This window comes from Plasmodium vivax, chromosome 12 (assembly GCF_000002415.2).
Source record: "Plasmodium vivax chromosome 12, whole genome shotgun sequence".
Classification (NCBI taxonomy): Eukaryota; Apicomplexa; class Aconoidasida; order Haemosporida; family Plasmodiidae; genus Plasmodium; species Plasmodium vivax.
In genome coordinates, this window is record NC_009917.1 from 1,095,309 (window position 1) to 1,119,092 (window position 23,784).

At 53.5% G+C, this 23,784-nt stretch overlaps 5 protein-coding genes across 5 annotated transcripts, besides 31 other annotated features; 3 read left to right on the forward strand and 2 right to left on the reverse strand.

Moving 5' to 3' along the window:
• Positions 1 to 173: 173 nt before the first annotated feature.
• On the forward strand, positions 174 to 1,405 carry PVX_116565 (hypothetical protein, conserved; the record flags this gene model as incomplete). The annotated part of the gene is made up of 3 exons (XM_001615557.1): positions 174 to 746; positions 956 to 1,118; positions 1,332 to 1,405. The coding sequence occupies 3 exons, from the start codon at positions 174 to 176 to the stop codon at positions 1,403 to 1,405; spliced, it is 810 nt and encodes a 269-aa protein (XP_001615607.1).
• Positions 312 to 334: a microsatellite.
• Positions 1,386 to 1,443: a microsatellite.
• Positions 1,444 to 1,463: 20 nt separating this feature from the next.
• PVX_116570 (TBC domain containing protein) lies at positions 1,464 to 3,107 on the reverse strand (the record flags this gene model as incomplete). Its single annotated transcript, XM_001615558.1, has 1 exon — positions 1,464 to 3,107. One exon carries the CDS (start codon positions 3,105 to 3,107, stop codon positions 1,464 to 1,466), a length of 1,644 nt encoding a protein of 547 aa, XP_001615608.1.
• Positions 3,057 to 3,077: a microsatellite.
• A 2-nt stretch (positions 3,108 to 3,109) lies between the features above and the next one.
• Positions 3,110 to 3,153: a microsatellite.
• Positions 3,154 to 3,488: 335 nt separating this feature from the next.
• Positions 3,489 to 3,510: a microsatellite.
• Positions 3,511 to 3,657: 147 nt separating this feature from the next.
• PVX_116575 (WD domain, G-beta repeat domain containing protein) lies at positions 3,658 to 5,508 on the reverse strand. Its single transcript, XM_001615559.1, has 4 exons — positions 5,233 to 5,508; positions 4,216 to 5,027; positions 3,879 to 3,998; positions 3,658 to 3,721 (listed from the first exon to the last, which is right to left on the reverse strand). The coding sequence occupies exons 1-4, from the start codon at positions 5,271 to 5,273 to the stop codon at positions 3,678 to 3,680; spliced, it is 1,017 nt and encodes a 338-aa protein (XP_001615609.1). The 5' UTR covers positions 5,274 to 5,508; the 3' UTR covers positions 3,658 to 3,677.
• Positions 4,077 to 4,110: a microsatellite.
• Positions 5,176 to 5,202: a microsatellite.
• Positions 5,509 to 5,802: 294 nt separating the features above from the next.
• PVX_116580 (hypothetical protein, conserved) lies at positions 5,803 to 7,249 on the forward strand. Its single transcript, XM_001615560.1, has 4 exons — positions 5,803 to 6,246; positions 6,350 to 6,676; positions 6,923 to 7,002; positions 7,187 to 7,249. The coding sequence occupies exons 1-4, from the start codon at positions 6,181 to 6,183 to the stop codon at positions 7,218 to 7,220; spliced, it is 507 nt and encodes a 168-aa protein (XP_001615610.1). The 5' UTR covers positions 5,803 to 6,180; the 3' UTR covers positions 7,221 to 7,249.
• Positions 5,815 to 5,838: a microsatellite.
• Positions 6,090 to 6,111: a microsatellite.
• Positions 6,260 to 6,314: a microsatellite.
• Positions 7,210 to 7,233: a microsatellite.
• Positions 7,250 to 7,799: 550 nt separating the features above from the next.
• Positions 7,800 to 7,826: a microsatellite.
• Positions 7,827 to 9,479: 1,653 nt separating this feature from the next.
• Positions 9,480 to 9,531: a microsatellite.
• Positions 9,532 to 9,852: 321 nt separating this feature from the next.
• Positions 9,853 to 9,880: a microsatellite.
• Positions 9,856 to 9,883: a microsatellite.
• Positions 9,861 to 9,900: a microsatellite.
• Positions 9,901 to 11,802: 1,902 nt separating this feature from the next.
• Positions 11,803 to 11,843: a microsatellite.
• Positions 11,844 to 12,341: 498 nt separating this feature from the next.
• Positions 12,342 to 12,395: a microsatellite.
• A 1,239-nt stretch (positions 12,396 to 13,634) lies between these two features.
• Positions 13,635 to 13,719: a microsatellite.
• A 588-nt stretch (positions 13,720 to 14,307) lies between these two features.
• Positions 14,308 to 14,327: a microsatellite.
• A 1,129-nt stretch (positions 14,328 to 15,456) lies between these two features.
• Positions 15,457 to 15,491: a microsatellite.
• Positions 15,492 to 15,618: 127 nt separating this feature from the next.
• Positions 15,619 to 15,646: a microsatellite.
• Positions 15,647 to 16,301: 655 nt separating this feature from the next.
• PVX_116585 (hypothetical protein, conserved) lies at positions 16,302 to 23,303 on the forward strand (the record flags this gene model as incomplete). The annotated part of the gene is made up of 1 exon (XM_001615561.1): positions 16,302 to 23,303. One exon carries the CDS (start codon positions 16,302 to 16,304, stop codon positions 23,301 to 23,303), a length of 7,002 nt encoding a protein of 2,333 aa, XP_001615611.1.
• Positions 17,642 to 17,685: a microsatellite.
• Positions 18,173 to 18,192: a microsatellite.
• Positions 18,375 to 18,543: a microsatellite.
• Positions 18,565 to 18,674: a microsatellite.
• Positions 18,609 to 18,710: a microsatellite.
• Positions 18,687 to 18,753: a microsatellite.
• Positions 19,966 to 20,025: a microsatellite.
• Positions 20,196 to 20,252: a microsatellite.
• A 443-nt stretch (positions 23,304 to 23,746) lies between the features above and the next one.
• Positions 23,747 to 23,766: a microsatellite.
• The last annotated feature ends 18 nt before the right edge of the window (positions 23,767 to 23,784 follow it).

A 23,784-nucleotide genomic window follows, 5' to 3' on the forward strand; every position in this document is an offset into this window, starting at 1 on the left:
ACCCCTAACTGTGTGTACCCCTAACTGCGTGTACTCCTAACCGTGTGTACCCCTAACTGCGTGTACTCCTAACCGTGTGTACCCCTAACCGTGTGTACCCCTAACCGTGTGTACCCCTAACCGTGTGTGTGTTTTTTCACCCCCCCAACGTAACGCTTCTCAACCCGCGCAACATGGGCGAGGCCAAACGGGCGGGGCTGCTGGCGGAGAAAAAACAGGACGAGGGAGCGACGGGCGCCGCCAACAAAAACATCCTCTTCAAGGAGTGCAAACACGCAAACGAGTTCCGGGAGACCTTCATCAACGTCGAGACGGACTACAGCCTCGACAGTGAAAAGGAAAAAAACAACATCCCCCTGCTCAAGGTGTTTAAAAAAAAGCTAAGGGAAGAGAAGGCCTGCACCCGAGCGCTCATCACCTTCCAAACGTCCAAGGAAGAGAGTAGGAGGAGCTGCCTAAAGGAGCATCTGCTGAAGGTTCTTAAGCAAGACCACAATCGAGTCATCACGGGTGCCTGCATCTTCGTGCACGGACACTCCATCATGCTGTTAGAATCTTTGGAAACGAAAAAGGTATTTTCCTTCGTCAGGCAGCTAAACGGGGTGAAGGATGTGGCCGGGGTGCAGGTCCTTTACTTCAGCGAGCTGAATAAGAAGAGCGTCACGGACGACTTCGCCTTCTTCCATTACAACAAGGAGCAGCCCAAGGGCGCGCCCCTCTCCGGCGAGTGCAACTACGTGGACGAGGTGGGTCTCAGCGGTTCCCAGGGGGGAATCACCACGGCGGCGTCTACTTGGAGGGAAGGCAAGCCCACGATTCTGCCGTGTACACGACTAGCCAGCTAGCCTCCCCCCCCCTTCCGCCAATCTGAACTACTAGCCAGCTAGTCTTCCCCCTCTTCTACTCACCTCCCCCCTCTTCTGCTCACCTCCCCCCTCTTCTGCTCACCTCGCAGGTCTGGGAGCTCTACATCAACACCCTGCAGTTCTGCTGCCTCGCGAAGAACAGCGCCGAGCGCCAGGGCATCTTCGACAGAAACGAAAACATTAAGAAGAACTTCGCCCTGCTGCCCCACCTGTACAGCGACGCCGCGAGGCAGTACGTGTGGACCGCCGACGGTAAGGAGATCGGCGCGGGGGGAAGGTCCCAAGCGTAGAAATAAAATGGGGAAGGTCCCAAGCGTAGAAATAAAATGGGGAAGGTCCCAAGTGTAGAAATAAAATGGGGAAGGTCCCAACGAGTGGGCATCCATCTAGCTAGTCTGCACCACGCGACTGCTCCTATACAATGTGAAAACGTGCCTCCCCTCGCGGCACCCCCCCTCCGTGCAGAGTTCATCTCCTTCTTCATGAAAGAGTTCCAGCTTCCCGTGGACGACTTCTCCGACGACTTTTTGGACCTGTGACGGTGCGAAGTGATACCTCCTTCCGCTCACCGCGTCGCACTGATACCGATTTGCCTCCTCACCCGATTACTGTTTTGCCGCTCCCCGCTATGCCGCCCCCCCGGCGGTACTCCGCGGAGAGGCGCGCGATGGTGGCCGGGGGCAGGTCCAGCCCCAGGGCCGTGTCGATCAGCAGGTCCAGCTCCACGTGCCTGGACAGCACCTTCAGCCGGTTGAGGATCCCCTCAAACGACTCGCCAAGCAGGGCCTCCTCCTGCAGCTTAAAGTACGCCAGAGCCACCCTAAACAGAAAGGAGTGACTGTGAATGAAAAAGAAATCCCAAATCCTAACTACGTAAACGATGCTAATGCTGTAGGAGAAGAGAGTGATGAACCACTGGGAGGCAAACATGCTCGAGTGGACGTTTTCCTTCTTCAGGTGGAGAGAAATCTTAGGGAAAAACAAAAGGAGCAGTTGGTCTAGGATATACAGGTCCTCATTTAGCAAAGACATATCAGAGGAGAAGAGGTCATTCAGATGGTACTTCTCTATCAAAGCTATCAACATGAAGAAAGCATCCTCTTCATTCACATAAAGAATGAAGGTCGCCACGATGAATGCCATCCCTTGGCAGTAGCCCAGACTCCTATTATAATTACTGTAGGCCTTTAGAACATTAAAAAGAATTTGCTGACCTTGTTCATAATTATTTTTAAATAAAATGTGCTTGGGGTATGTCCTGTTCATGTCTTTCTTGATTGCCGTTTCGTATTGGTTAGTTATGCTCAGGTAGTGTTGGTAGGTATTTCTTCCTCTCCCATTTGCACGATTCCTTTCTGTGAATTTACTCTCCTTTTTGTATTCATATGACTGCACTAAGATCTGCCATACGAACCCTCTCAAGTGATCGGGCACTCCCCTCTTTACCTCTTCCTTTATGTAACCATCAAGTTGTTTGCTCACGCAGGTGAAATACTTTTTCTTTTTTTCAAGAGAGAGTGTAGCAATCACATTGGAGAGCGCACCGTTGGTTCTGCTGTAGAGGTGGTGGCCCACTTGGCTGTTCTTGCCCCTTTTCTGGGACTTCCCCAACTTATCTGCGTCGTTTCTCCCCCCGGGGTGGCTGCTACCGACCTGCGAAGTGGGGTGCTGCTTTGGGGGGGGGCTTTTAGAGCGTCCCCCCACTGTGTGTGCGGTCTCCCACTGGGTGATTCTGTCTTTTGGCTTGCCCTCCTGCTCACTCGTAAGGGGGACGTTTTGTGGACCCTGCATAGGAACTTTCTGTGGACCACTTGTGCTACCCCCTTTGCGCTCAGCATGATCGCCCTTTTCCTGCAGCGCACCCTCCCTTGTGTTCTGAAGCCTTCCCCTTTCCTTCCTACACACTGCCGTGCCATTTTCACTTTTTTTCAAATTAAAATAGTTATCGTACGACAGAGGTGTGGTCAAAAAAAAGGACAGTTTGCTTCTACCTGCGTTGGCATTGGTCGGCGTCGTTTCATGCCGGTCCCTGCTGAGGTTCGCCCCGTCCGTTTTACCTCTTCCTTCTGCGCCCTCGTTTTTTTTCGCGCTGCCCTCCGCCGCTACTGCTGCGGCTGCCATTTCCTGCTGAATTAACCTTTTCAAGTGAAACAGCTCCATCTTCTTCTCATATATGCGGCTCCATGTTCTGATTTTCTGGATGTCCGCCGCGAAGTTCCGAACGCTGTCGTTCGCTTGCATTTGTGTCACCCCAGCAGAGGGGAGGTTACAAAATGGGCGCGACAATGGCGCGGGTGAACCGTTTCATCAGGTTGGCGGGGCCTCGAATGGGCAGAGGCACAACATGCTGGTATGCTAATTACTTTTCAAATGAAGACACACACGGGGGTGGTGTCCACGCGAAGTGCGAGTTGGTGGGGGAGAGGGAGTCAGCCAAGGGGTATAAAAAAAAAAGGTCAGGTAAAAATTAAAAAAAAAAAAAAAAAGTCAGGTAAAAAGCTAAAAAAAAAAAAAAGTCAGGCAAAAAGCTAAAAAAAAAAAAAAAATCAGGCAAAAAGCTAAAAAAAAAAAAAAAATCAGGCAAAAAGCTAAAAAAAAAAAAAAAATCAGGCAAAAAGCTAAAAAATGGTGCAAAAAAGTCAGGTAAAAAGCTAAAAAATGGTGCAAACGAGTCAGCTAAAAGGCGATGCGAACAGTCAGCTTAAAGGCGGCGCAACAAAAACACGTTCGTGCGGATTTGCCATTCTGCCGGAATTCCTTTCTGCCCGGCGGGGTATCCCTCCTCAGGGCACATGCCCTCGGTTATCTTCCCTAATTGTCCTTCGGTATCTGCCATATTAGGAGGTAATTGCTGGCTGCGGGAGGGGACAAAGGAAAATGAACACACAAGCTGGGGCGACGGCGCGGAGAATTATCACCAGCAGGCATAAGCACACACACGTAAGGAAAGAAAAAAAGAGAGAGTGCGGGAGAGACGCCCTCCCCGCCGAATACGCAGCGCGAAAGACTTACTCGTTACAAACGCTACCCGGTTGTACACCCACTTTACAAACAAAACGTGGTTGTCAATCTTTTTTTTGCACACGGGGTTTCCCTTTACGTCCCAGACGTGGAGGTTCCCATCTCTTCCGCCTGCACGAGCGCGGGAAAGGAAGGGTCGCGGTGAAGGTGTGACCACGGTGCGGTGGCCTCGCGGTTGCAGTGGAGGGGTGAAGGGGTTCCCGGAGAGGTCCCCAAACGGGCCGCCGCTAAACGGGGCGCCACTAAACGGGGAAATCACAAAATGGAGAGGTTGCACACCGCTCACACACCGCTAACACACCGCTCACACACCGCGCGTGGGCCTCACCGGAGAGCACGTAATTCGAGTCGAAGGAATAAATCGGGTAGGAAGGCACCGCGGGCGAGGCGCGCGGAGAGCTGCTCTCGTAGAGGAAGCTGTACGAGTAAAGCACATCCCCCGTGTAGGCGTCCAGCGTGTAAATGCAACAGTTTTGCGTCGCCACGAGCATTTTCTTCTCATCAAATGAAAAGTCTATATGTGTGCAGGCATTATTATTAGCCGTAATTTTTGTCACATCAAAGTTGGCAAAAAACTCATCATTATAATCATCCCCAAAACAGCTACAAAGGTAAATGGCATTTGTGCTCACAGTGTAGGCGTAGATAATCCCCGTTTTGTTATAGCTAGCTATGCACTGCTCATTGTTTACGCTAGTTCGGTAGATGGTGGTTCTGTCCCTTACGTGTGTAACTATGAGTTCTTTGCTCCTCAAGGCGACGATGAAAATGTGCGTGTTGGGGTGCAAGACAAAACTGTTGTCAACAATTTCGCTCAGAAATTCAAACACGTGTATCACCTTCTTCTGCAATAAGTCAAAATGATATATTTTGCATTTTTTATTTTTCTCATATGCACTGAAGAGACATTCGTTCACTTGGCAGTCCACAGTCGAGTCGCCGCTCTCCCCCAAAACGGTTTTCACTAGCTTCACATCGTTAATTACTATGTCTTCGATGCTGTAGGTTAGCTTTTCCCTTTTTTCGCTCACGTCGTAGATCTGTATCACGTTCTTCGTGCTCGTCGTGGCGATTAAGTTGTTGAGCAAATCCACGCTGGAGATGTACCCCTCATTTGGGAAGGACGCGTACAGGTCGAATCTTGGGGGCGCCAGGAAAAAAAAGGATAGCGGCACATGTGGATAGCGGCACATAAGGATAGCGGCAAATAAGAGTAGCAGCACATGTGGATAGCAGCACATATGGGTGGGTGGATGGATAGCAGCACATATGTATGCCTAGCTACGGGTGGGGCACCTCGCGTTGGCTGCCGAGCCGCCGGGGCCGGTCGGCCTTTCCCACCTACCGTTTCATACGCGCGTGGTCAATGCCACCTTCTTCCCCCATTGTAAGTTCCCTTCCGTGTTATAGGTCGAGCTAGTCGCGTGGTCGAAGCGGGTCCTCCTATGTGCGCCTGTACATCTAAGGGCATACTCTTATGCGGCTACCCTCCACTCCTCGACGTCTGCAAAGTAGGGTTGGTGGCCACGATCCTCTTGTCGTTTTTTTTTTTTTAAGTAGGACTCCCTGCTGGTGAGCGCAACTCGCCGTTAAATATGCTCCTCATGATATGCAGTCGCCCAAAAAAAAAAAACAAAAATAAGCAAAAATGAAGAAACGGAAAAAAGCGCCACTTTCGCTTTACTGCTTAACCATCTGCCAGCTTTATATGCGCCATTTTAGCAAGCAGGGCGAAATTCCCTTCCCCTCATGACGCACATCATTTTTTTCCCCCACCTGTGCACTTCGCAAATTTCATCTACCTACCCATGTACCATCTCAGTTTTGCAAAAAAAAAAAAAAAAAAAAAAAAATACTCTATAAGATAAACCAACATGTTTGTCCTTTTCGCTAAAAGAAGAATTTTTTTTTTTTTTCCTTCTCGGTAGGGTAAAACAATTGCTTGTTCACACAGCAAGGGAGAGTTACAAAAAGGCAACACGCTGCGCCTTCCTGCTCCTGCCTGCGTCCGCTTCCTCCAATCGACAGAGTTGTTCATGTGCAAAAAGTATGCCCATGCGCACAGATATGAGCACACTTGAACGTACGCATATACGCACGTTGTTACGCGTGGAACCTCCGCAAGCTTAGCAATTCCAAGGGGTTGTTCCCACACTATACGCTGCAGCGGGGACGTGACGCTTTGCTCTGCTTTGCCCTGCTTTGCTGAACCGCCGCCAACACAGCAGCGCATGCAACGTGCACACGCGTGTTCACCCCTGTGTTGTCGCCACTAAACGGAGAGGTAGGGCAAATGGCGACGTCATTGAACCTGCTGAGGAAATCGAATGGCCCCATCCCGGCCGTTTTTAATCACAAGGTAAAGGAAAAAAAAAAACACACACGTGCAGGTGAAGAAATGGCTTACACGCCCCTTTCAGGGGAGACGCCTCACCCTGCGGCAATGAATTCCCTTTTTGCAGGTGCTCGGAAATATACTCAAGTTTAACACGAACAAGCAGAAGAATCTGTCCTGCAACAATGTTAGTGATCGCCTTGAAACGCAGACCGTGGGGGAACACCTAGACAGAGGCAACGCCCAGTTTAAGTACTGCCCCTACTTGAAGCCCCTCGACATAAAGGGAATCAAGAGGGCCGACCGGAAGTTCGATTACAACAGCAGCTACTCATTTATGCTGGCGCAGAAAGATTTTTCGGAAAATCCGCAAAACAGGAACTTCCTCACGCACTACTTGTACAACGGCATGAAGGTCCCCCTGCCCCCCAGGAGGTACAAGTTGGCCCAATATGTAAGGCGGTGTAGAGGCGGTGTAGAGGCGGCGTGGAAGCGCCTTAACGAGTTGTCAGAGCGTTGCAAAAATTACGAACGAGTTGCAAAAAAAATATGAACGAGTTGCGAAAAATATGAACGATTGCGAAAAAAATATGAACGAGTCATATTATTTGGGATTTTTTTTTTTTTTTTTTCCCATTTTGGCTAGCTCATTGCCATTTGGCCTCCATTCTTACTCGATCTCCCCCTTTTCTTCCCCCAGGTGGACGTTCGGCTGGACGTGTTTTCCCCCGTAATAATCACCTGTGTCATATGCCTCCCGTTTTTTTTTACGGACTTCATGTAGGGAAAACGAAAAGCAAAAGATGGCGCAAATGTGCAACTTGGCGACGTGGGGCTGCCCAAAGGATTGCGCCCATTTGAGTTGCCAAGCATAGCGACGTTGCTGCCGCGGCACGTGCGCTTCTCCTTCACTGCTGCGCCGCTACACTGCTACACTTGTGTGTCCCTTCCCCCTTCCCCGCAGGTGGTCCGTGCCGGAGAAAAGTTCCGCGCACTAATCTGTTGCCGCGCTTCGCATTTTAAGCATCCTTCCCCCGATGCAGGACGTGTGCGCGGCGCGAGGTGTGCGTGACACGGCTCACGTCCTCCGTGCCGTCTGCTGTGTCCCCCTTTTTTTTTTGTTAACACTTGGCCCGCGCCATGGGGAGAACAAACATCACCGTTTTGATGGCCACCCAGTGCACCTCACAATGTGTACGTAGATACACGTCTGCCCATTTCCATGCACGTGAGAGGTCGAGCTGTCTGCCACTGGACTGACCATGCGTGCCACTTTGAAGATGTAAAGCGGAAGAGGAAAAGAAAAAAAAAAAAAAAAAAAGAGACAGTGAAAAAAAGGAACGACCATATACATTTATGTGCCTGTGTTGCTAAGTGTAAATTAACCCTTTGACTGTAACGCGGCAGAACGCCACTAATTTCTTTTGCCCAGGGAGTGTAGGAAGGCCCCTCCGCGGAGCAGCCGCCAGGCCTCCTTTTTGCGTATACTGCTTTGAAAGAGGTTAACAGGTTCGTTTGTGCGCGATTGCACTGGTGGCCAAAATGGCACTCACAGTCGCGGTCGCAGTTGCGGTCGCAGTTGCAGTCACCATCACAGTCACAGTCAGCATAGTGCATGCGCTGTACCACTCTGCAACGCACTGCTTTACAGTCTGTTGAGCGGGCTGGCTAACCGGGCGGTGGTGCCATTTTCGCCGCGTCCCCTGTGTGCGCCACTTGGGTTTTTCCCCTCGTGCGCCGTTCTCCCCGTGTGGCTGCCGCGGTTGGTGAAGCTTCCCCAGTTCGCAGACGTACCGCTATCCATCTGTAGGGAGGTGATCCGTTGTGGGATCTCCACTAAAGGGGGTATCTTTCTGTAGTCCCCACCGCATCGCTCGAAGGGCTCATTTTTTGCTGGAACCACCACGGGGGTAATCACATCGGTCATCCCGTTGGCCATCTGGTTTGTCATCTGGTTTGCCGTCTGGTTAGCCATCTGGTTTGCCATCCGGTTTGCCATCCCACTGGTCAGCTTCCTCCCCTTCGCCCATGCAGGCGAACAACCCTGTTTCCTCCTCCATTTGGCAGTTTTGCGTTGCCCCGGTGGGAAGCTCTCCTTTACGAAGCCGTTTGGCGTGGAAAAGCTGCCCAGCTCAGTCGGTGCGCCCCCTTCACTTGTACGTTTCGCCAGTCGATGTGCTATGGAGTTGCCTCTCTCATGGAGAGACATACCCACCTCGTGGAGGACTCGATCATTTTTCATTTGTTCTCCCCCCTGGTCATCCTGCTGATGAACTCTCCGTTGTGCATTTGGTTTCTTCCCTTCCTTTGCATTATTGCTCTTTCCCCTCTTTCTTCCCTTCTCTTGCTTTATGGGGATTAACAACAAGCAGTGGTCACTCAGCAAGTTGTGCCGAGCCTTGGGGAGACAGGTGCCTTTATTTTTTTTAAGGTGCAGCAGAATTGCGTTACTGATGTGAAGAAAGCTGGAGAGTAATTCCTCCACGGAGTGTGCCTTCAAGTGGTTTTTTGTTTCGCTCGGTTCCGCCTCTTCCCCCTCATCCGCTTCCTCCTCTTCACTTGCCTCCTCATCATCATCCGCCTCTTCCTCCTCTTCGTCGTGGCCCCCCTTTAGAAGCCCCCCCCTGCTGTGCGCCTTGTTCATTCTGCACGACTCGCAATTCTCATTGAACGACAAATTGGGAAGGGCTCCCTCCATGTGGCCGTTACCAGTGATGCTGCTCTTTTCTTCCCCTCGTGGGTTCGCTCCCATGGTAATGCCTCCACTCCGTAGAGTGTGGCAGTTGGGGGGCCTCTCTGTCGTGCCCCTTGGGGGCGCACTCCCCTGTTCGCCTCTCCCGTGTGCATCTCTCCCGTGTGCTTCTCCCCCCCGTGCGCTTCTCCCTTCCGCGGGGGAAACACATCCCAGTTGGGGGGTGGCACACTGGGTCTCCCCCCTTTCTTGGCCGCCCCAGCTGCTCCATTTGGCGGAATCGATGGGGGGTCTTCTCCCGTCCGGCACTTCCCCCCCCCAAGAGATCTGCCCCGCCTTCTTCGCACCTCTCTTCTGGGGGACTCTCTCTCTGCTTTGCAGGCTTTCCCTGCTCCAGTTATATTTCCCCTCTACCTGAGGGCACTCTTGTCTTTTTCTTTTCCTCCCCGCTCGCCCCCTCTCTCCGTTGCTGCCGCTACAGTTAAGCGGTTCGCCACGTCCACTTCCCCCGTTAAGCGGTTCGCCACTTTCAGATGGGCCGCCCCCCCCACGTTGCTCTTCGCTCACCTCCCTCTTTACGTTTGCCCCCCCTGTTGCCCCTCCAACTGTGGAGGAGCTCGGCGCGGAGCACCCCCCATTTAAAAGCTGGCTGAACGCCCCGGCGCTCTGCCCGTAAATCCTGTGGATCTTCAGAGCCTCCTCAAAAACACCAAACTCGTATGACAGCTTCCACAACATGTTGATGTTAAAGAATGGGAGGTTTGAAATGCACTCGGGTGGCTTTAACTTGTGAGCCAAAATATTTTTGCACGTGGAGGTCTTCTCCCTGTATACTCTCCGGATGAGCTCAAGCATGCACCTCCTTCCTTTCGCTCCCAGCTGCTTGCAAAACCCGGGGTAGTACTTCAGCCGTTCCCCTTCTGCCTGGCCCTCCACGTGGTGTGCATGTGCTATGGGGGGACCACCCCTTCGCTGCGTTTCGCTCTTGGGCGACGCGGGTTGAGCGGCCTCTCCGGAGTGGGCTGCTTCCCCCGTTTGAGCGCCTCCCCCCGGTAGTTCTTCCCCTTTGGGCTGTTCCGCCTGCTTGGCACCCTCGGGCGGGTGTGCCTTCTCTCCAGCGCGCTGTCTCTGCGGGGGGAGGAAGAGCATCTGCGTGAGTGAGGGCACGCAAACGTATGTAAGGGCACACAAACATATGCAAGGTGGTAGGCAGACGCGCAGAAACGCAGCGTGACGGTTGCACCCCTCGCCCGCCTTCCCTGGCGCGCCTCCCAGCCCCACCTCGTCCGTGCGCGCCCTCCGCTGCAGCGAAATGCGCATGATGATGTCCAGGAGGTTCTTGGAGTGCCGGAAGGTCTCTTGGCTGCACCGCTGGTAGCTGGCATTCCCGGCCAGGTAATTTTTACTCTCATCGATGATGTAATTCAGAGCCGGGATGGGTACATTCAAATTGACAAAGAGGTTCTTGTTCAGCGTGGGCGCGTCCCCTTTCCCGTCGTAGTACCGCTGCGGTGAGAAGTAACGAAGCGGCAAATGGGGTTGATACCTTCAAAAAGAAACCGCTTATTTTACACACCAAACGAAGAAACGCACAGCGATGAACTGGTTGGAGACTTACGCTCAGGCTGCTGGCACTCTCCTCCAGCCCATTTTTAAGAAGATTAAAATTTAATATCCCATTCACCATTTTGGTGTGCCGGTAAGCAGTGGAGACAACACACTGAGGGGGGAGGGGGATGCTCTCCAAAGGGATACACCCTGGAGGTATTGAGATGAGAAATGAGGTGGGGGGGCACACACGAGTGGCATCTCAACAGCAAACATGAATGTGTAGCTACGCGGAGGGGCAAACTACAACAGGTGATGAAGAAGAACACTCATATGCACGAACGGCATACCTGTGCAGATACACTTGGGGGAAAAAACAGACAAGGCAGGACTTCGTCAGGGGGAGAGAAACAGCTGAGACATGCACGTAGAAGGGTTAAAAAAAAGGGGAGTCTAAACGGTGGCGACCCTTCAACTTGCGAGTGGTTCGGGGCCGTGCATACATAGGAAGACACCTGTTCGCATGCACATGTGCAGGGGGGTTCCTATCTACGTTGGTGCATTCTCTTCACCTCGCCGCTTCAGTGGGGCTGCTCTGTTGACGCACTTTTTTGTTTTATTATTTTATTATTTTTTTGTTTTTTCTGTGGAGAGAGGGTCGGCGGGACTGCACAAGTGGGCGACCTGCTCCGTTCGCTCGCGGGGCCAAGGGGGAGAGCAGCTGCTGGGGGGGAGCAGCAAACGGCGGTAAACATGAAGCGGGCACCCGTTCGGGGTGGTTGCTCGGGCGAGGCGACTAACGAGTGTGAGCGATGGGAGAGTAGGAGGGGGGAGGAGGAGCAGGAGGCGAATCAAATTATGCAAAACGGAGCAGTAGTTAGCAGTGGGGAGGTAGCATGTAGAGGCGCGGCGACCGCCCGTTGGGCACTGCCCGTGTGGTGATGACTCGGTGGTCAGCGCGAATGGGATGGAGAGAGGAAGAGACAGATGCACACAGGAGCCCTCCTAAAAGGACAACCCAAGGGGGGTGTAGAAGTTAAAAGGTGGAGCGTAAAAAAAATAAAAAAAAATAAAATGAAATAAAATGAAACGGGTGAACATGGCGGTGTCGCTGGCAGAGGCAAACGTTATGTGCGTGGTGCGGAGTGCATCTGTTCCGGGGCGAGTGACTCAGTTGGGTGGGAGCGGTTGGAGGGTGCAATGCGGTTACGCGATTGCTCAGCTATGCAGTCGCGCTGCCACACGGAGAGGTGACTCCATGAAAGACAAGCTGCGCCTCGGGGGAAGCCGAACCACTCCGCCGGCCTGCCACGCGGAAGGAGGCTCGGCTCAGCTAACTTGACGAATGCTGGGGCAACAAATTGAAACCTTCGGAGGGCCTCGCTGCGGAATCGAGCAAAGGGTGGGGAGATTAGGGCGGCGTCCCAGGGGGGAAAATATGCGGCGCGGAAGGGGAGGAAAGAGAGAGAGAAAAAAAACAAACTACAAGGGGAGATGCGGCATTAAGTGGCGGCGCGCGGACAAATGGGTAAAGCACAAACGGGCGAAGAACAAACGGGTGAAGAACAAACGGGTGAAGAACAAACGGGTGAACCCCCGAGGGGCACAAACAAGACACTCACAGGTGCACACGCTGGCATGTCTGCCAGACGGCTCGTCGACAAGGGGAGGTGGCACAACCCAGAAGGCAGTCGCCACGTTGCTGAGAGGACACATGGTGTGAGCGAAGCGGATGGATCTCACGATGCATGCTGTGCAAAACGTATGAACATGTGCAGGCAAATTTAAGCATTCGCCTTGACACAAATGAGAAAGCGATCACGTGAAGGGGACATACTTAGGGGTCGTTGCGACGTTCGAAGGAGTGCTTTATTTTGACTCTATTAAGGGGTGGGGGGAGGAAAAAAAAATTGAAAGCAAAGTTGGGGGAAAAATGATCGTGGGCGCAACAGGAGACAGGGGTGTTTTTTTTTTTTTACACCTCAGGGTTAATGCTTGTCGTTTCGCCGGTTAACTCCCTACGTTTATTGTCTGCTCTTCCGGCTCGAGTGAGCTTTCGCTTTCGCCACTCAAGTGAGCGTTCTCTTTCGCGTAAGGCTGTCAAGTCGGCTTGCTTTCTCTTTCGTTGCGACTTAGCAGAGCAGACTTGCACAGGGGACTCTACGTTGGGGGGTGCAATGGGCCAATTGAAAAAGGGGTGCGCTGCCACGCCGCTGCCACGTCGCTGCCACGCCCCAGCCACGACGCTGCCACACCGCTGCAGGGGTCTCCCTGTAGGTGGGGGATTTGCTCACCTTCCCCCGTTTCTCTTATCCCCTTTGAGGAGGCCGGGACAGGTGCGCCCCAAACGCTCTGGGGCCCCCTTCCGCGTTGCTGCTCCCTCTGACGAGCAGCCACAACCACGGGGAGATGTGCGAGTGGCACACCCAAATGGTGTTAACGCGAGGGGGGAGGATACTCAAAGGGGGCGTTTTCGAACGAGCAAGCGAACGCCACCGAAGGAACTCGAGCAGGAGCATCGTCCTGGCAGAGATGCTCACACATGTTGGCCCACACATCTGCAAGGGCGACGTAAAAGCGCGCACTCTCAGGGAAAAGATGAAGCAAAAAAGAAGGAAAAAAAAAAAAAAAAAAAAAAAAAAAAAACACATAAATGACTAATCACAAATCACAAATCTCAAGTCACCTGTAGGTCTCTTAAAAGCTATTGATTCGCCCGCAACTTGCTTCCTTAAAAAAGAAGAAAGCTTGGCACACCCGGGGACACCTCTGCAAAAACACTTAACCATCCGGCGGTGAGGCCACCAACGAGTGCAGGCAAACTGGCAACGGAATTGAGACTAGGGCTCGAGTGGCATTGGGGAAGCGCCCACGAGGAAACGCACGCCATCCTTGCATGTGTCCTCCTTCCCAAAAAACGAGGGCGCGTGACACACTGTGCTGATGTGCCTCTCACCGCAGTTGCATTCGACCTTTGGGTTCCTCACGAAGGAGCTCTCTTGAACGTGCATGTGGGTATGCACACCTACGTGCAAGCTGCTGGCGCGGGCCAGATGCAGGCGGAGGACACAGCACAGGTGAAGGTGAACGTGGCTTCGCACATGCAGAAGGGGGGGACTCCTTACATGCAGAAGGGGGGGACTCCTCACATGCAGAAGGGGGGGACTCCTCACATGCAGAAGGGGGGGACTCCTCACATGCAGAAGGGGGGACTCCTCACATGCAGAAGGGGGGACTCCTCACATGCAGGCAGAGGGAGCAGCACAGATGGCAGCACAGATAACAGCGCAGATGACAGCGCACATGGCAGCGCTCATCCGCCCCTGCATGCTCATGCGCTTTTAAGAGGACACCGCGTCATGGCGGAATGGGCCAAACAATGCACTTCTGTGGCGCCCCTCCACCCCCACACACCCTCCGTCGCATGCAGAATTATTAAGTGAAACGTTTGGAAGACATGTGCCAACGGCGAGGTTCCGGGAGGCGCGGGGGCGGTGGGATGCATGGCCTCTCTTTCGCAGCGCCCCGTCGTGCTTGCTGCGATTGCTGCGATTGCTATGCATGTTGTGATTGCTCTGCCGGTTGTGCCTGCTATCACTCCAGCCAGGCGCTACTCGTTGCTCCTTCTTTCAATCAGCGCGACCACGTCGAACCCGGTCGACGCGCCTACTGAGCGAGTGTGCGGCGGGGGCAATCGAGCCTCCAGAAGGGAAAAAAAAGAAGCGGCGGAGGAGGAGGAGGAATAAGGGGGGGAAAATGAGGAGGAAGAAGAGGAGGAAGAAGAGGAGGAATAATAAAGAGGAATAATAAAGGGGAATAATAAAGGGGAATAATAAAGGGGAATTTTTTTTTTTTTTCACATCAGGTGTATGAACGCTCCTCCTTTGCATTCACCGGGGGGGTTGCCCCATTCACGTCCCCCTTTTGACGCCCATGGTAGATGCACATCCGCCATCACCACTGCCACCCCCACCATGTAGCAACACACGCGGCATGCGAGTAGCAACAGAGGTGCAGAATTACGTGCAGCCCATTTGGGTTCTTCCCCTCGATTGAGCCCTCGTCACCACGATGGGAAAATGGTAAAGAAGAAAGGGATAAAGAAGAAAGGGAAAAAGAAATCCCTTTTTGCATCTTTCACCTTCCACCTTTCGCATCTTTTTTCTTTTTCTTCCTTTTAACGGTTGCACAAGTGAAGGGGCAGAGCGGCAAGCTCTCCACCTCCGCGCGACGATTAGCGGTTCCCCAGAAGGAAGATGGCCAATTCGTTTTTGTGGCTTTACTCTCCTCCCCCACTGTCTAATGCTTCCACCCCTTTGCATGTGTGCAGAGGTGTATATTAAAAAAAAAAAAAAAAAAAATCCACGTAAAGGAGAGCACCTTATGTGATGGTGAAGCCCCCCCATTGGTTAGCGTTGGAACAACTCACGTCCGCGAAAGGGAGAAGCAGCCACCCATGCAAACGGGCAATCCTACGTTGGTGGGAGCATACGCTCGAGGGTGTGTGTGCATTCCCCATTTTCCCTTTTTCCTCACAAGAAGGGGAAAAAAAAGACTCTAAATGTTAAATGAATGGCATTAAACGGATAGGTTAAGTTTTTTTTTTTTTATTTTATGGCAGTGCTGCTGCTACTGCTGCTTCCCGCAGAATGTACGCAGATGGTTGGCTGACCCAGTTGGGCGTTGTTAGCAACGAAGCAGATTTTCTTCTTTTTGCCTGAACGGGTCAGGCGAAAGTTGAGAGGCACACCCCTCTGCGCTTCTCCCCCTGGGGGATGTCCACCGAGAAGGTTACCAGGTGAGATAGTAAAAGGAGTGCCAAACGAGATGGTAACCCCGGTAGCGAACAACCTGACGCAGTCCTCCGTGTGGCCCACCCCCCAATGCAATGATCACTCGCCTAGGAAAAAAAAATAAAATAACCCTACGGGCGGAGGTGCCCCCTTCAGGCGACTTCGCTCTGCCCTCGCGAAAAAAGGCAAAGCGGCAAAATGAGGAACACGCGAGGAGATTAAAAAGTATTGACCGTCCCTCTTGTCCACGTAAAGAAGCCCGTTTCTCCACCACGCGAGGGAAAGTAAAAAAAAAAAAAAAAAAAAAAAAATTATCCTGGAAAATAAACAAACGGGTCACCCTTCCAAATCAGCTGCGCACACCGCCCCCGCTTTGATTGCACGAAAGCATACGCATAATTGTTATTACACCTTCCGAGGGTCGCTTCACTCTCTTGGCGACGAAGCCATAAACAGTTTACGCTCGTTGCACACGGGGGGGTTTATTTGTCTGTGTAAGTATAATCATCATTTTGCAATTCGCGAAAAAAAAAAAAAAAAAAAAAAAAAAAAAAATTACACATACATGCGTGCATACTTACGCGTACTCCCTTACGTACACCCTTGCGCGCATCCCTGTTGGCATCCCTTCTCGCTTGCATGACGCGATTGTCGCAACGAGATCGTGGCTCGGGCGAATACCAGTGGCAGTTTGCTTGTTTTTCAACCCCCCTCCCGTTCAGGGAAGAGGAAGACAGTCGAGTGACTCTCTCCCTCCAGCTCCTATCCCCTTGGGTGAGGCAACAGGCCATGCACTTAAGGAAACGGAAAGGGGACAGGATTGAAAGTCTACCCTGTGCACATCCCCCATGTGTACGTTTTACTCTTTTTTAACTTCCCCACGAGGGTCCTAACGAGCGTTCTCGTTATCGCTATTTTGTTTTTTATTATTTTTTTTTTTATTATTATTTTTTTTTTTTTTTTTTTTTTGTTGACCAACCTCCGGCGCGCCCCTCCACCACGCGAGGCGGAGAAGATGTAGCACGCGCAGCTCCAGCGCAGGCACCATGGACGAGGGGCAGCAGCAGGCGGGGTTATGCGGTGGGGGAAGCGGTGTGGAGGGCACCGATCAACATGGCGAACGGCGCAGCGTGGGGGGCACCGATCAACATGCCGATGAACACAGCACAGGGGACGGCCTCAACTTCGAGTTCTCCTACGAGAGCATCCTGAACAACGACATTGTGAGGCCCCAGGAGATCGACTGCGGGATGTCTTGCGCCAGCTCCTTCTTCGAGGGAAGTGAGAGGGTCAGCCCTGGGGGCGACTACGCTATGGACGCTGCGGGTGGTCCACCCAGCTGCGCAATTTCTGCTCCCCCCCTGAGCGCGCGCAATAGTAGCGCCCTGGAGTTCTCCTTCCAGAGGGACGCTGCCCAGGGTGAGGCACTCCATAGAGGAAGTTCACTGGGGGGTGAAGCGCCCCAAGGGGAGGGACACCCCCATGGTGGGGCAGATGGTGGCAGAGAAGGCGGCGAAGATGGCGGTACAGACGGCGCCGCAAATGGCGGCAGAGACGCCCCACAGCCTAGCAACACATTTACGCAGAAGGAGGAAATTTCACCTGGCGAGTTACCACCTGGCGAGTTACCACCTGGAGAGCTACCACCCGGAGAGTTACCACCCGGAGAGTTACCACCCGGCGAGTTACCACCTGGCGAGGAACCCCTGCGTAGGGGTCCGCCCACCGCGACCTCTGGGGAGACGTGCCTCGTGTCCCCCACCATGACCAGCACAGACAAACAGGGAAGGTACTACAAGTCAAGCCCATCGATCAGCTCCACTAGAACCAGCGATGTGAGTGAGGCAAACGAAATCTATAGGTCCCTACAAACGGAGATCGCTTCTTATAAAATGAAAAACTTTCACTTGAGGTCGGAAGCACAAGTGCAGAGCAGCTACTTGGTCAATGAGAGGAAGAAGAATGAGGAGTACGTGCAGATGCTCCAAAGGTTTCTCTTGGAACCTAGTGGCTGCTCTCAACAAGGAAACGACACCATGGGATCACTCAACTTGTTAGATGTAGAAAATAAAAAACTGAGACAAGAGCTAGCTCTTAAAAGCAGCGAAGTGATTGAGCTAAGTAATTTGGTGAACAACCTGAAGGACCAAAAGGTAATTTTTATGAACTCTCTACAGAACGAATTGGAAATGTGCATTAATAAAGAAGCGGAGGCATCCCTGATGCTGCATGCACAGACGAAGCGACTAGCCAACGCCAATAACTTCATTGCTAAGCAGAACAGACAGATATCCCAACTGAAGGAGGAGATACTAAAAGTTGAGGAGACCTACATCCTCCACGTAAACAAACTGGAGAGTCGAATCAACCAACTGCTCGAAGAAAGAAACGAATTCGTTTCGACTGCCAAACGGTTGGAAGTGATTAACCTGGAGAGCAGAAAGAAGGACGAGGAGCTGTCCAAGTGCAGACAGAGGTGCAAAGAGTTAAGTGAGGAGTTGAATGACCTCCTCAGGATCGTTTCAGCGGAAAGGGATAACAGGGGGGCCAACTTTGGAGGCTTCTACGAAGATGGGCACAGCATTTCGTCGTTCGCGTCCCTCCAAGGGGGATTCCTCTCTGGCTGCCCCCCCACTGGAGAGGCCCCCCCCGGTGGGAACCCCCTCCGGGAGGAGAACATCATTTTGGCCAAGCAGCTGCAACAGATGATCCAACAGAACGACGCCCTCAAAGCGGAAGTGGCTCAGCAGGTGCAGGACCTCCAAGAGGTCACCACCCAACTGGAGAGTCACAAGCAAACCATAAAGGAGAAGAACCAAAACTACACGTTGCTCCTCAATCGGTACAACAGCTTGGAGCAGGACTTCGAGAATGTTCACCTGCTGTGCATGCAGCTGGAGGAGCGGTTCCGGGTCGAGCACAGCAGCCCCGCGCGGGAGAGCGGGGGTGGCAAAGGTAGCGGCGGGAGTGGCGGCGAGAGTGGCAACCGGAGCGGCAACCACTCGCGGCTGCTCAGCAGGAGCAACTTCTCCCTGAGCGACCTTGACCTGAACCACAGCCAGCAGAGCGAGAGCGACATCCAGCACTACAAGATCTTCTGCTCCGAGCTGCAGCTGGAAAACGAGTCCCTCAAGCAGGCCGTGCAGCGCCTCAAGAGCAAGAACAGGAAGCTCACCACCAGCATGGAGCTGCTCCTGCGCGACTTGGTCGCGGGGCAAGGCGGCACGCACGGTGGCTCACACGATAGTGTGCATGGCGATTCACATGGCGGCGCAACTGAGGAGAGCGCCTCACATGGCGGTGACCAAGAGAGCCCCCCTCCAGGTGGAGGTCAAACGGGGGGGGCCCAAACGGAGGGGAACCACCCAATGGAGGAAAGAACCAAACGGGAGAACCAAACGGAGGGCATCCAAACTGAGGGCGTCCACACGGAGGGCGTCCAAACGGAGGGAAGGGGAGGAGCACTCGGGGAGAGCCAAACGGAGGGAAGGGGAGGAGCGCTCGGGGGAGACCCCCCCAATCGCAGTCTCATCAGCCAAGGGGTAAACACGGAGGAGAAGGTCTCGGCGAGCAAGCAGGTGTACACGCACGAGAACAGGTCGTTCGTGAGCTCCGGCACGAACACCAACGGAGTAGACGTAACCGATGTGGGGGTGGACCCAAACGTAATTAACCTAACCGATGTGGGGGTGGACCCAAACGTGATTAACCTAACCGATGTAGGGGTCGACCCAAATGTGATTGACCTAACCGATGTGGGAACCTCCCCGGAGGAAGAGATGAAGGGCACCCAAAACAGAGAAGTACAAACGGAGGAACTCAATTCACATGTAAAGTTCACCCAGACGGACGAGAGCAGCAGTGCCAACAGGGAAGTCCTGACGGATCTACACGGAATGAACATCTGCAGCGTCAAAAGGATTATGCTCGCATGCAGTGCCTCAAAAAATAAAAAAGTGCAAGTGACCACGACTACGATGAATGCCTCTGTGCAAACGGTGGAAGCTACCAAACGAGGAAAACTCTTCAACTGGGGTGTCTGCCAGGACGTCCTCTACGATAGGCGAAGAGACAGACGCACCACGAGAAGGATAAAGAAAAGGCAACACGTTAAGGGGGGGAGGGACTCCCTCTTCTGCTCAGATGAAGGATCAACTGGAGGAGACGTCTCCTACGAAGGGTCAAGCGGGGGAGACGTCTCCTACGAAGGGTCAAGTGGAAGAGACGTCTCATACGAGTCTGGCTCGACCTCATCCACCAGTGCGTATGCGCATTTTAGGTGCACGGAGAAGAAGAGGAAGAAGGAAGCGGGAGAGTACTCTACGCAGAGCCGGTTCAAAGGCGACTGGGGGGGCCACCTACCCGCGCGCAACAGGAGAAACCAACTAACCGCAAACAGTAGGAAGAACCACCTACCCGCACGTAGGAGGAGGGTAAAGGCAAACTGCAACTCTCTGGGCGCATCTAACAGTTACGCCTTGCCGAGGGGGAAGAAGCCCCACAGAAAAAGCGAAAGGGAAGAGGTGGAGTCCCTCATAGAGATTTTGAAGTACTCCTCAGATAATTGCGAACCGGAGGTGGAACGTTACGATGAGTTAAATTTTGGTAGCAGTCGGGGCAGCTTTCATGTGTATTCTTCTGACCACTCGAGGGTTCGCCTTAAACGGAGGGAGGGCAAGCAAAGGAGACACCTGCGTAGAACCCGTAAACAGGTGGGGGACATCTCTGAGGAGGACTCCATCGAAGGTGGCTACCCCCCTCACAAGAGAACCACCCCAAGAGGGAGAATGATAAAGAGACCCATCATGAGCAATATACAATGCCGAAGCTGCCACCCCCAGTGCGTCATCGTAAAGGAAAACAAGCACGTCCAGACAGGGGAGTACTTCCTCGAGAGTGAATTTAACTTCGCCCCTAGCAGCAGCAGCATCACCCCCATGGGCTCACCTCCTTGCAACGTAAAGAAGAATATACGCACGTTAAAGAGAAAGGTAAAGGAGTACCATAGTGATTACTACGACACGCTTATCATTTGCGAGCACTGCAAGGGGGTCTACGTGGACGTTTTGACTTTACACATCGTTCGTGAGTACCTTGCGCGGATTGGCTTTCGTCGCTGCTGCGGGGGGAAGGCGGAGGGGGCGCAGCGGGGCGAGTGCAGCGAGGCCTCCACGGATGAGGGGAGCGCCCAGTTGAGCGGCGAGTGCAGCGATGAATTGAGCGGCGAGTGCAGCGGTGAAGTGAGCGGCGAGTGCAGCGGTGAAGTGAGCGGCGAGAGTAGCGGCGGGCATAGCGGCGGGCATGCCGCTACCCGTGCTGCCAATCAGTCGGGTGGTGAAAGCGCCAACCCCCCCGCGGGGGCACTCGAGGCCCTCCTCATCAAACGCATCCCCCTGAAACTGCCCATATGCACATGCACGCTGGTGAATCTGAAATACAAAAAGGTTCTGGTGAGGAAGGAGGAGTCAGCCGCGCGGGTGGTTAGAAGACCATCCGGTAGACTGCCCAGCCGACCAGCCAAGCGGAAGACCAAGAACCATTCGGTGAACATCTCCCCCCAGAAGGAACAACTTAACAGAGCACTACTCATATTGAATCAGCTGAGGGTCGAATTGAAACAAATAAAATGCTTCGTCTGTAACTTCCTTCTTTTAAATGAAAGGAACGAGTTGCATCGGATCCTTTTGACATCCCCTAGACTGACCGATGTGCTTCCCTTCCTATTTAGGAAGTATACCCTAGGGGGGGAGAGTGAGTGCTTCTCTGTGGTGGCCTCGTCCGGGGGGCTTCCTCCTAGCGGGGTGCAAGTCAGTACGGGGACCCACGGGAACTTCCCCCATTGTGCATCTAACAGTAGAGGGAGCCACCTGACCGGCATGAACCCGTTTATGGGTTCTATGTTGGCCTCTACGAACGATGGGGGGGGATCCTTCGCAGATGTGTCCACTCCCCTTTGTGGGGTAACCACAGAAGAGCCGCATTCTCCCATCATCAGAAGAACACACCTACTTGACGGAGGAAGAATAGCCAACCATGGAGCGCTCGAAAGTTCCTCTTCTCTCTACTCACTCGACAGATGTGTAAACCAAGCGAACCACAACGAACTGTGCAGCGAGGTCGCCACGCACAAGTCAAACGGTGCCGCTCACCACTCTGGAAGTGTCCCCCACAGAGATCATTTCGTGCGTCAAGAAGGAGAGGAGAACGTCACCCTGTTTGCCATCTGGTCGGTGCTCCGCTTGCACGAGTTGCACGTGGAGTATCATATAAGAAGAGGAGGAGTGGGGCCCTCCAACGGCACGGGTGGTGCAGCGGAGGTGTCGACTGAGCTGGGGGGCAGTTTCCCCAAAGGTGGGACCCCCCCAAATGATAACCAGGCAAGTGGTACCCCCCCGAGTGATAACCCCTCTTGTGGTGCCCCCCCGAGCTGCTTCACCCCCCCCAGCGGAGTGGACTCCTTTTTCGAGCCCTACCTCCCGCAGCTGGGAGGAAGGATCACCCCTTCAGACGAAAGAACATCACTCACGCTAATCATGCGGGATGTTGTTAAGCACGTCGAGGAGAACTGGAAGGCCATCGCGTCGGTCCATCTGCATCTGAACGAGCCCCTGAGCGCAGCTCCGATGCGAATGGCAGATGTGCTGAGGCTAATCCGGAATTACGCGAAGGTGGGTCCCTACCTGAGCAGGTTACCAAACGGGGGAGGGGGCGAAGGGGGAACGGACAAGCGGCCACCGGAAGGGGGCCCAGACGATCTGGGCAGAGAAGATCTGGGCAGAGAAGATCTGGGCGGAGAAGTTCTGAGCGGAGATGATCGGCTAGCGGAATGGCACCGCGCAACCGGGGAGCACCCGCTCATCCTTCGCTTAAAAGAAAAAATAGAGCAACTCGCTGAGGAGAAGGAGGCGACGAACAAGCTGCTGCGCGAAGCCGTGGAGGACAAAGAGAGGTACTCCCAGTTGTGTGCCGCCCTTCAGCAGGGGAGGAAGCCCGCGGAGGAGGGGGGACCCCACAAGGAAAAAATCGACTCGTGCATCAGCAGAATTGACGAGCTGCACGCGGAGATAGAGGCGCTCAAGCAGCAGGGGGGCGGTGAGCGTGGTGGTGTTGGCGGTGGTGTTGGCGGTGGTGTTGGCGGTGGTGATGGGGAACGCGGTGGTGGTGGCGATGGCGATGGCGGTGGCGATGGCGGTGGCGATGGCGGTGGCGACGGTGATGCAGATGACGATGGTGATTGCGATGACGCCCGTGCCAAGCGCCCCGCTGCGCCCAGCCGAGCGAGCAAAAGAAAGACAGCCGCGACGAGCAGCACTCTCCAAGGGGGCCAAGTGGACGCAATCTACAACGCCATAATCATCCTGAGGAACAGCATCACCCATCTCGTAACCTACGTGCACAAAAAGATTTGGGGCAACGCGAGGATCAGCCTCAACCACATCAGGCAGCTCTACACACACGTAGTCAACGTCCTGCTGGACCTTCCCAAAGAGTTAGGCCTCGCCGTCGTCTTCGTTCGTAAGAGGGAAATCAATTTTGATGTCTACATAAAAAAAGGGGGTCTCAGTTTGGAAGCGGCGGGGGGGTGGCTCCCCATGGAGAAGCGATTCCCCTCGCGCGATTCTCTGCTCGCTCTGCCCGACGCCTCCCAATCAGACGGCAGTTCGCTGGAGGGAGCGGTGTCACCGGGGAGAAGGAAAAAAAAAAAAAAAAAAAAAAAAAAAATGACCACCCCGCAAATGCTCACGAGGAACGAGGCAAACGTGGTGAACGCTACGAACGAGCTGAGCGAGCGCCACTCGGGAGACGAAGCGGCGGTCGCGGCATCACAAAAAAAAAGGAAAGGAGGAAAAAAAAAAGTCGTGCAAGGAGCCCACTGCCTGGTGAATCTCGCGGACGTCTCCGACCAGGTTATCCGGCGAGGCGCTCTGCGTCTTCCCCCCTCGCAGCGCACACGCGTACGCGTACGCACCCTCATACGCACATTCAAACACTTGCGTGCTAACCACAACACTGTAGCCCCCTCCACGTGCACTCTTCTCTCCCTTTGACCTTTCGCAGGACTCCTCGAGCGACGTCTCTCTGTTCTTCGATTTGTAGGGGGCGGGGGTGGAGAGCCAACCGAGGGAGTGGCGGCTCACGTTGGGCGCCACAACACACGCAAGGCGCTACAGCGGGTTGCCGCGCGGCTTCCCTCTCCACACAGCTGCTAGACGCACCCAGAACTCCTGCCACTTTGCAAGCTGCCCCATCAAACAAGGAGACTGTGCCAAGAGCTGTCGCCCTAAGGGGGACACACCCGGAGCTACCGCCCTGCCACCAAGGGGTGAGCACTCCTTTGGGGGAACTCCCCTGAGCGCTCTCCCCGCATGGCTGTCCCTTTCTCCCTCCCTCTCTCTACTTCTCCCCCCCTGGAAAATTAAAAAATTAAAAAATTAAAAAATTAAAAAATTAAAAAATTAAAAAATTAAAAAATTAAAAACTTTAAAACATTAAAACTTTAAAACTTTAAAACTTTAAAACTTTAAAACT